The following is a 10,299-nucleotide window of genomic DNA, read 5'->3' as shown; positions in this document are numbered from 1 at the left end:
AACCACTACAAGATCTACATGATCACTTCTTTGGAAAGTTGCATGAACTAGACTACAGTAAAAATGTTATTTACATATCCACAACATACATTGCAATCAGTGATTGCCAATCACTCATAGTAATGGGAAATACAATGAACAAAAAAGAAAAAAAAAGCTCAGTTTTTGAAATCAGTGCAAGGCAATTAAGTGGTGAGAATTGGAGGTAGTAATTCAGACTTGGATCCAATAACTTTAGCCTTTGTGTCTGGGAAGAATTCTATTCCAGGTAGCTCTTTGACCTCTCCATTTTCAGTAATATGAATGGGATAACTGAGCAAATGGCCTGGCAAGTCATGGTCCAGTGTCTCACTAGAGTAGACGTCCCAATACTTTCTGGCAATTTGGTTCACTCTTTGGACACATTCCACACTTTCTGGATGGAGAAAGGAGTTATCTAGCATGCCTAAGTGCTCGTACCACAATGCCATCCGGAAGCCGTGGATTTGTCCCCTGGCTGGCTGCCTAGTGGATAGGTGGAATGGTTGATAGGCTCCCATGGCAATCTCTGTATCCCGGGCACCATCCATTGACCTCTGATTGATGTTGGCAGATCCAATGATAATGTATTCATCGTCAACTGCAAAATGCAGTCATTGTCGAATCTTAGTTATTGGCTGTCATATACTCATTTAATCAACTAAATGCCTTAAAAAACTGCATGAGCTCACACAAAACAGAAGCACGTTCAATTTTCATAAGAAGAAATTCCAGTTTATTATGTACAGTCAGTATGTGGATGTCTTGCTAAAGTTTTCAGTTGAAATTTATATGGTTTTGGGATGCCCTCTCACTCTCTTTTTCAGTTGACATTTATATGGTCTTGGGATGTGCTCTCACTCTCTTTATTCTGGATAAAGCTACTACAATGCTGCAAATCATATTTTATTAAGGAATAATGTTATTCAAAATTCTATCCATCAAATAAGAATGACATTTTTTTTGGGGTGGAGGGGGGGTATCTTGAATCAGTATAATGATGATTGATGTAAAATGTGTCATTTAATAGCACAACACTAACTACTAGAATGCATATTAATATGCATTGAAATTTTCACTGACATACTTCAATATGAAATCAAATGCCTTAGGTTAGAGAATTCAAGATTTTCAAACAGCAAACACAAAAGGTGGTACTTAAACTTATCAAGAAAATTTGATGAACCAATTTACCTATCATCATCTTAGCATGAATATAGATCATGAACCGCCTGGCTTCCTGAGCTCTACTATAATCTGTGTCATGTTCGGGCTTCTCTGAAGGTTCATATTCTCCACTTTTCCTCATCTCTCGATTGCCAAGGCAAAAGAATGTCAAATAGTCCTTTGGGTTTGCCTCAAGCCCCTTAGTTTGGAGGGCCTGCACTATGTCTTTGTACATCATCTCCATTGTCCTGTTTTGCCAGTTCAATATTGCTTGCACAGATGCACTTTCTGGGATACCCTCTGGCCACAGTGGAATGACAACATAGACTCTAAATCTTTCTCCTGCCTCAATCTTACTAACAATCTTCAGTGACAGTTCTTTTGGAATAAGATTTACAGCACCAACCTCCTCAACTTTAAGGCCATGTGAATTCCAGCAGAAAGAGCTTCCAAGAAAATACTGATTTTCAATATATATGAAATTCTTTGCGCGTCTAATGGCATTGATATAAGCATCCTGAATGCTTCTGTCAACTACATTATCCTTCCAAGTGTGAAGACCTGCCCTGGCTGCATCCTCAGGAGCATTGGGGAAGCCAAAGGCGGCTCCTCCATCAATTGATCGGAACAATTGTACATTCCATGTTTCATGGTCTTCGGGGTACATAACCGGAGATGGGGTTATGAAAATGCCATCTAGTTCACTTAATTGAAGTAGTAATTCCTTCTTGCCTTGCTTCCTCCATCTCTGCTCAAAATTGAATAAAACATCCCAGGCAATAGGTCCTTCTAACCGGCAGTGAATGTCATGCCAAGGCTCCCTAGGTCCACCTTTCTCAATTGAGGCACCAGCAAAGTTAGGCTGATGAAAATCATCATGATGAGCTGTTTTGAGAGTCCTGAAAATGGAATGAAAGGGAGTATCATATCTTCCATCACAAAGATCAATACCACCAATGAAGCTCACAATCCTCCTCTTTTCAGATTTTCTATTGGGCATCTCACTGTCCACCACCACAATCTTCTGGTGATGAGTGAACATGGTGGAAACCTCAATGTCTTGAACGATGCTTTCGCCATTGTCAGGATTACGTGGGCATAAAACACAATGGACTCCAGTGTTATGGAAATAACTTCCTGTATCTTCATCATGAGTAGCCATTACTCCATCCTTCTTTAGTAATTTTACAGAAGTTCTGTCATTCCAAACAAGCATCAGGACTTTGACCCCTTCACTAGCCTTCTTTATAAGAAGCTCTCCGAGGGTCAGCTCTCCTCCAGGCTTTTGTCTCCTCAAGTCCCTTACCAAGGTGATCTTAGTATATACAGACCATCCAGTAATATATATCAAATGCTTTGCTTTAGAAATGGCATCAAAAACATCTTCCCAGCATCGCTGGGGCTGATAATATTTTCCCCCAGCAAGAGGGATTTTCGGGATAAAATTGTCTGGGATATGAGCATCTTGGTAAAGAGTAACTGTGCAACCATGTCTCTGTGTAAAGAATGTGTAAGGGACTCCTGGAAATTTAGGACTTCTAATTCCTCGAGACCAATTACTTTCTCCAGTGACATCGAAAAATTGCAATTTCACATGGATTTTAGGAACTCCGCGGAGAGGTTTATGGTTCTTATTCAAGATCTTAAGCCATCTGTCTACTTCTGCTCCATTTACTATTTCCTCAACGGGCATATAAGCTCTACCAATTACTCTTGCCCCAATATGATTACCTTCTTTGATAGAAAAAACAATATAAGAAGCCTTATGAGCACAGTAAATGTGGAAAGACTCAGACCATTGGGGATTAGAGCGTCCATTTTCTACCAGTCTAGTACGGGCAACTCTAGCATTCTCTATATCAAGTGTTGCATAGAGTTTGGAACCATTTCCAGGCCCAAGAGTTTTTATGCTTTCCATTGGCTGCAGGAAAAATCATTGACATTTGAATTTAGAAAAATGTATCTGGAATTGATTCTGGAAATAAAAATTTCAAACTTCTCATTTTGCCATGGAAGAGGGAATGTAAGTTCAAAATCTTCTCATGGTTGAGGGTTTTGCAGTTCTAAATTCCACATCTGCTTTTTTTTTTCCTACTATTCTTGATTATCAAACAGATCAGAGTGAAAGAACAATTAGAATAGCATTCTCCACTAGCATAAAGTTTGGTTCAATTCCAAAGAGATATTAATTATTATGATGAGTGTCAGCAAAAAGTACTAATTAAAAATATTTCCAGCTTTATGCCTAACAAGTTAGAGAGAGAAGTCAAATATGAAATAGACTAACCAATTGGTTTAGTGTTTGAAATTTCATGCATATTGATGGTTTCCTGGACCATAGAGAAATGAGTAAATTATGTAACATGGGAACATCACATTGCTTACTGACTTCAGCACCCTATTGCATGTAAAGTAGGAATGAGAAAAATAGCATAGTAAAATAAGACAAGATTATGGACCAGGTACATCTGTGCTATTGAGAAAGCATAATACAGGTATATAGCCACTAACGGATTTTAAAAATCATTGATATGAACAGCCAGAAAGCATAGTTTCTTTTTTCTCCTTAGAAGAATTAGTTATATACAGCTACTTTTTCTTTCTTTTCAGATGAAAATTTTTTGTTCCTTCTTATTTAAACATTTATCAGATGGAAAAACAAGGGAAAAGGAACTCTACACAATTAGGAAATAAGATGGTGGATATATTTTTCGGAACATGTAAACATACCCTGCAGAAGAACATGCAGCAACCTTTGCCAGAAAACTTATCAACCTCATAAATTGTTGCGCAAAGTGTACCATGCAAAAGAATTTGTGTCATCTCTCTGCTTATTTCCACACTGCACAGACCTCCTTGGCTTTAAAGTTTTGAAAACAATTCAAAAGGACCACAAAATCAAAATACAAAGAAGGAAATGAAACATATGACCTGAACATATATAGCATTGACTTGAAGAGAAGAAATTAGTTGGCTTACGTTAGAAGGTTCTTGAAGAAGAAGCAATGTGAATCGGAAAGTTCCCTTGAAAGGACTTTTGAGTAAAATAAAAATTATTTAGAAGCAGTGGTGGATCAGGTAAACTTGCTGGAAAGGAGGCTAATTAATTGGTTTAGTTCTGATGTCATGGCGCAATATAAGGTAGTAGAAGAAGTTGCTTCCTAGAAAGATTAGAAAACGAGTCCTCCAAGCCTTCCAATCCACATAAGGACCAGTTGGTGGCGGGAAAGATGGTCTTTTGCTTTAAAAAAACTTTAGGTGCAGGTGCAGCACAAGGAGAGATATAATAAATTAACAGTAATCCAAAAAAGACCTGGCTGTACCATTAACTTGTTCAACTTATTGTCAGAGAAAATCAAAAATTCATTCAACTGTTTTTGTCTCCTAGTTTTGAAGGAAGAACAATTAATATTGTCTTGGTCAAGGGGATATTGCTCGACTCTTGTGAATCTGTGATGCCCAGGAATGTTTGAATTGAATGAATACGTATTGCACGGATGTGTGTAAAATCCCATATTGCGCGTGTATTTGGTTGAACTGGATTATATAAACGATTATGAAAAGTCTTAATTATAACTTAGCTATTATTTTTGGGGTATAATGCAAATGTGGCTAGTGTTTTCCTCGACCTTTTCCCTAACAAAGTTCTTTTTGATGAGGTAATGATTCTAATTTAAAGAAACTTGGTTTTGTGGAGTTTTTCCCTTCAACAGATACTTCAACCCAAGGGGGAAATTTTTATTTTATTATTATTATTTTCCTTAGGCACAACAGGTAAAATCAAGGGTCCAAAGTCAATTTTATGCATAAGTTAGTATAATATTATTTTCTTTTCCCGTCAAATGAACTTCTCATAATCAGAAAATGAAGGTAAGGGGTGGAAGAACCTGAGCATGGTGTCACACATCAATTCTTAAAAAAGCTCACTTGAAAAAAAGAACAGAAACTCCAATTGATGTCACTCCCAAACCTAATCCACTTATTTACTCAAAGCCACCACTGCTTGATAACAGCAAGCCAATGCACTCGAGCTTGTGACACATCTTTAGGAAAAAATATATATATATATATACAAAGATCTTAGGAGTCACATGTTGATGTGACTTTGAATTGATCTGCAAAATAAAGCTGTACTTTAAATGTATCATGAAAAAATATTTTGGGTTAGAGTAGCTCAAGCAATAATGCAAGTCTGATACATCATTACAAAACATGTAAACAGAGACATTTGTACAGAGGCATGTAATTAAGGGGACAAGCGATAGGAAGATGTGTCCGGACTGAGATCCTGAGCTACCCGGAGAAGATGTTCTATGTTGATATCAGGGTAGTGCTGTAGAAGCTTTAAGTTAGCCACAAAATCACCACTCAGTAGCCTGCTCTTAACACATAGCAGCATTGCACAACAAACTCGTAGAAGCATATCCTGTGGTCCATAAATTTTGCTTCCATTAAATGAGTATTCAGACAGATTGGTGAAGCATCATATTAAAAATGAAGAGTAAATGGCCAAACAAAACTAGATATATCTGGAAGAAGATTGGGCTAGAGGAATTAATGTCGGTTACAATTAGCTAAGTAAATAAGAATAGAGAGAGAGAGAGAGAGAGAGAGAGAGAGAGGGACCTGAACACCAAAAGAATTACCCAGAAGACAATCCCAAATTCTCAAGATTGGTTGAAAATCGAATTCTTGTGTAAGTAGCAATGTAATCCACCTGAATGCATAGAACTGTGGCCTCACCTGCTCAAAAAAAATACATAATATAAGCTTGCACATTTTACTGTAACATGAGTGATCACCTTTAAGAAATGGATTCTAATTGACTGAGATGGTTCGCAGAAGAAGTCAAAAAAACATAAGATGCATTTAGTTAATATAAGTTTAAGACATATTAGAATTTGAATCCTAAGCAAATTTTGATTTTATTTACCTTGCTTGTGAACTCAAGATGCCGCCACAATTCCTCATCATTGGCTTTTAATAAATCTGATAAGCGGGAAAGGGTGGAAAGGATGCCCACTGAACTATTATCCAATTGTTGGCAAAAGTGATCCACTGAGTCACTCAAGAGTCTAACAAAACAAGAAAAACTATCTGCTTCTGCATTTGCCTACATTGAAGAACAAGGATAATGTCTCTATTCATGATTAGCCTTATATCTTAAATTCGAAAACATGAAAAGGAACAAGAAAATGTAGACAAAAACAAAGTCTCAAACAAAACCAGAGAAAAAAAAAAAAAAAAAAACTAACTTATCATAGAAATTGTTGTTCAGGTTCAAATCTAAAACAAGGGAAAGCCATCTCTGAAACATCGGGATTTTTTTTTTTTTTTAAAATTTTATAAGATAAGAAGAATAATAAGATTTGTTGAAGTTTACAGGAAAAATATACACATATCAGCTGGTAATAACAACCCATACATTAATATAGAGTTAACAGTGAGTATCAAAAATCATTCTGCCAGTCAATTTGGTTTTTCAGAATCTGCAAGACTGGCAATTCACAGAACTGTGACCTTTGGTCCCCAAACACTCTTGAACCAAAGACAACTAGATTCAAACAAATTAGCAGATAGATATATCAAGATAAGAAATCTACAGGAAGTCTTACAGCATTTTTCTCATCGGTGTCAGTACTGAATACATAGTATATTGGTGCCAGGACCTCATTCATGCCTTGCACATAACGGATTGCAGGATTCAATTTTGCAAACAGGAGAAGAATATTTTTCATTGCTTGCTGCAGATGAAAATTCAGCATATCATCCAGTTAGCTTGAGAAAATCTCACAAACAAGTAAAAAGAAAATAAAAAATTGGGTTAAGGCAATGAAGTACTCTGTTTTTCCTACTGAATGATGTTTCCCCTGAGAAGAATTTCTTATCTGGGTGCGTGCGTTGCAGATCACGATCAATCTGTTCTACCATCTCTGTATACTAGAAACAAATGAAGTTTTACTAACAAACATCAATTCAATTATATACTCCCAAAAAGAGAGAAGAAAAATTAATCAACTTGATTATAACATAAGGATTCAAGAGACACCTTTAATTGGAGAAGACATTCACCTGAAAGTATTGATGCCATGCACTTGCTTTACCAAGGCTCAAAGGATGATCTTCTTGAGAAATTTCATGTCGCCTCAGTGGCCCATCCACATCAACATCAACATGCTGCTCCTTATAACTAAAAGCTTCATCTTTTCTCCTTGTGAGTTCTGACTGTCTAGATTCAAGATTTCCATTAGTCCATGGTAACTGCTAACAAGAAATAATGAACTTGATATAAATCTGTGCAAGATATTCATCTGCATCTAAACAAGTTTGTTAGCAATGTAAACAAGTGCTTGGTAAGAAGCATCTTACAGGACTCAGGAGAAGCTCCTCTTTTAGCTTTGCATACTTTTGTCGATTCTCAGTCAGTTCCTTTTCCCATTGGTCACGAGAAGGAGGTAAATAACCTAAAAGCAGCTGGTTGAAAACATACAAGGGCAATCAATACTCAAATAATTACAAGCATAAAACAATAAAACTTTACTAATTTGGTCCATTAAACATCTTAGTGATCAAGTGTCATCTTAACATGTAGACTAGAATCTAAACTTCCAATTCTCAGATTTGGAAACATTCATTTATAATTTGTTACATTCAACTATGTTTTTTTTCTATTTTTTTATGAATACCTTCAACTGTGTTAATACTTGCTTCTATTTAAAGATCCAGTTAAGCCAAGGGATAACTCTGTTGGTTATCTGAGTGTTGTATCAAAGCATTATGCAGTAGCCCCTTCTGAATATACTACCCATACAGATACCCTTTGATGAACACACACACATAGACCTTAAATTCACATGGGAGGTCCTTAGTCCATTTTTTATGAGATGAAAACCTCCATCCCACCCATCAATTTCAAAGGTGTCCACTGATCATATAGGTAAATGAATTTTCAGGATGAAAATTAACTGAATGAGATATCAAGTTTTAAGACCAAAACTACCCTAATTATCCTATCAGTCTATCACTGCAGTTATTGTACAATCTTCAGTCAGTACTTGAATTATCTCAAGATGATATCCTCAAAATTTATCAGACCAAAATGACATTTATGAATTATGACAGTTACATGATTGTGATGATGAGGAATCAGAAATAGCGGTACCAATGAGCCTTGGCTCAAATGGCACTTCCTCCTCTTACAAGTCTGAGTGGAGGGTGAAGTTGTCGATTCAAAACTCACTGAGTGCATGTATAACTTACCAATGAAAAAAAATATATAAAAAAGAGAAATCAGAAATAACAGTTCCAATTTTTGGTGCTTCTATTTGCAATAAGTAAATTTTCTTTGTTTGTTAATAGAAATAATAATGTCATTATGCCATATTATAACTGTGTTCATCGAATTCAAAAACTAGCTGGGCTAAATATTAGCTGGGTTCACTTCAAATGCTCTCTATAATTGTCTAAATTGCTAGGTAGAGTTAATTTCTTTGTACACTAGACTTTTGATAACCAGAACTTCGGAAACCAAAATTACCAAGTCCATAAGTCCATTTGATATTTGTGAATGTTAGAATAATGGCTAAATGATGAAATTAAGCCTTTCCTAATAACTAAAACTTTTGGGAACGAAGTGGTATTTTATCATGGTATCAGAACAGTGGTCTTGGATTCAAGTATTGTCTCCACTCTACCTCATTGTATTTGTCAATTCACTCTAAAAGATCAAATCTTATTGAAAATGTAAACATGGCTAACCAAAGAATAGAACCCTTACCTTCCAAGCCGTAGCACGCAAACCCCCTCCATCCGGAAGCCCAGCACTAGCAATTCTTTGTAACTTCTCCAAATTTATCTCCGGCCGAGAAAGCTAATGAAAAAATAAAAAACAGAGAAAAAAAAATATATATCATAGGTGCAGTTTACAGAAAGCAAAAAGAAGAAACAAAAACTCCAATACTCTATTTGACTGCTTTTAGATGAAAACAAATTGGAAAATTTTAACAAGGTTATCAAATAGAAAACCTTGTACACATGATTGGTCTTTCAATCGTTTTATTTTTCCTTTTTAGTAAATCCATGACTTCATGAAAACATAATTACACACTCCATTTCATTTTCATTCCTTATCCAACATTATCCTAGTAACCAAACTGAATGTAAGACCAAATGTACAAAATTAACTGACTGCCTAAATTAAGAAACTTCGCAAAAAACCCAGCAATCCTTACCCATTTGCAATTACATTATAAATAAAAATAAACACACACACATACAGAAACTCAAACTACAATCAGAATACAAAGTTTAGGATTATTGTAAAAATAAAAAAAGCCCAGTATGGCTCAAATTCAAAACCTCAAATTCAAGATCGGATCTTTTCTCGTCCACCGCAATGACTTGCACTGTCGAAACTGGACCCGCACCGTCTTTATCGGGTCTGGGTCGGACTTTAATATCCGATTCCTCAACAGAATTTGCAACGCCAGCGCTCTGATCTTTATCGGACACGAACCCATTAGGCTGAAAGGTCTCGAGCTCTTCACCGGGTTCAAATACTACCAAATCGGAGCCTCCACCGTAGTCTTCTTCTTTGAAGTCAAATCCAGCGACCAAGCTGCCAAGGCGGTCGGGGAAGGCTCGGCGGGCTTTGTCGGGGACAGGAAGCGGAAGCTTGAGCTTGCCTTTGAGCATGGTGGGTGAGTTGGGAGTGAGTCAAGGGAGGTGAATCGGGCGAGTTGAGTTGGTGGGTGTGTGATAATATTCCATTGAATTGATGAAGAGAGAGGTTGAAAAGAAAAAGAAGGGTAAGGGTAAGGGTAAGAGTAAGGGTGTATTGGTTTTGGGTTTCACGATGACTCGGGAAATGAACTCATTCGGTGACTCTCTCCCTCACGTTCGAGAGCGCGGGAAGAATGGTAGTTAAAATTAAATGCTTGTTGAATGGTAGGTTCGCCCACTATTTCCCTTTAATTGGGTTTTTTTTTTTTCAATTTGGGCCAACTTTTGGAATTCTGTTTTGGCCCAATTCTAACCCTCTTTTTTCCTTCAATGGCTTATTTGGGCCAATGGTTTTGAATTTTTTTGGGCCTAATTCTAGCATTCATGTCATTT

At 36.6% G+C, this 10,299-nt stretch overlaps 2 protein-coding genes across 4 annotated transcripts; both read right to left on the bottom strand.

The window, feature by feature from the left end:
• LOC142621464 (phospholipase D alpha 1-like) lies at nt 1–5,205 on the bottom strand. The gene is made up of 4 exons (XM_075794710.1): nt 5,073–5,205; nt 3,916–4,027; nt 1,213–3,106; nt 1–619 (listed from the first exon to the last, which is right to left on the bottom strand). The coding sequence occupies exons 1-4, from the start codon at nt 5,090–5,092 to the stop codon at nt 186–188; spliced, it is 2,460 nt and encodes an 819-aa protein (XP_075650825.1). The 5' UTR covers nt 5,093–5,205; the 3' UTR covers nt 1–185.
• Nucleotides 5,138–10,076, bottom strand: LOC142621465 (uncharacterized). Of its 3 annotated transcripts, none has more exons than XM_075794712.1 (9): nt 9,544–10,075; nt 8,963–9,055; nt 7,555–7,659; nt 7,258–7,446; nt 7,027–7,125; nt 6,801–6,929; nt 6,119–6,298; nt 5,812–5,928; nt 5,138–5,611 (listed from the first exon to the last, which is right to left on the bottom strand). In XM_075794712.1, exons 1-9 carry the CDS (start codon nt 9,877–9,879, stop codon nt 5,432–5,434), a joined length of 1,428 nt encoding a protein of 475 aa, XP_075650827.1. In that variant the 5' UTR covers nt 9,880–10,075; the 3' UTR covers nt 5,138–5,431. The 3 variants fall into 3 exon arrangements, with proteins under 3 accessions (XP_075650827.1, XP_075650826.1, XP_075650828.1); XM_075794711.1 differs by having other exon boundaries at nt 5,296–5,611; nt 7,258–7,449; nt 9,544–10,076; XM_075794713.1 differs by having other exon boundaries at nt 5,296–5,611; nt 7,258–7,410.
• Between the last annotated feature and the right edge of the window lie 223 nt (nt 10,077–10,299).

Source organism: Castanea sativa, chromosome 1 (genome assembly GCF_040712315.1).
Source record: "Castanea sativa cultivar Marrone di Chiusa Pesio chromosome 1, ASM4071231v1".
Lineage (NCBI taxonomy): Eukaryota > Viridiplantae > Streptophyta > Magnoliopsida > Fagales > Fagaceae > Castanea > Castanea sativa.
Note: the sequence above shows the minus strand (reverse complement) of the source record. Positions and strands in the feature narration are given on the sequence as shown.

Coding starts and splice junctions, on each gene's coding strand:
- LOC142621464 (XM_075794710.1), bottom strand. CDS start 5,092: ATGTGTGACACCATGCTCAG. Junction 3,107..3,915: donor GCTGCATGTTCTTCTGCAGG/GTATGTTTACAT, acceptor TTTTTCCTGCAG/CCAATGGAAAGCATAAAAAC. Junction 620..1,212: donor TCATGCTAAGATGATGATAG/GTAAATTGGTTC, acceptor TGCATTTTGCAG/TTGACGATGAATACATTATC.
- LOC142621465 (XM_075794711.1), bottom strand. CDS start 9,879: ATGCTCAAAGGCAAGCTCAAGCTTCCGCTTCCTGTCCCCGACAAAGCC. Junction 7,126..7,257: donor CATGGCATCAATACTTTCAG/GTGAATGTCTTC, acceptor ATTTGTTTCTAG/TATACAGAGATGGTAGAACA. Junction 5,929..6,118: donor ATCTTGAGTTCACAAGCAAG/GTAAATAAAATC, acceptor TTTTTTGAGCAG/GTGAGGCCACAGTTCTATGC.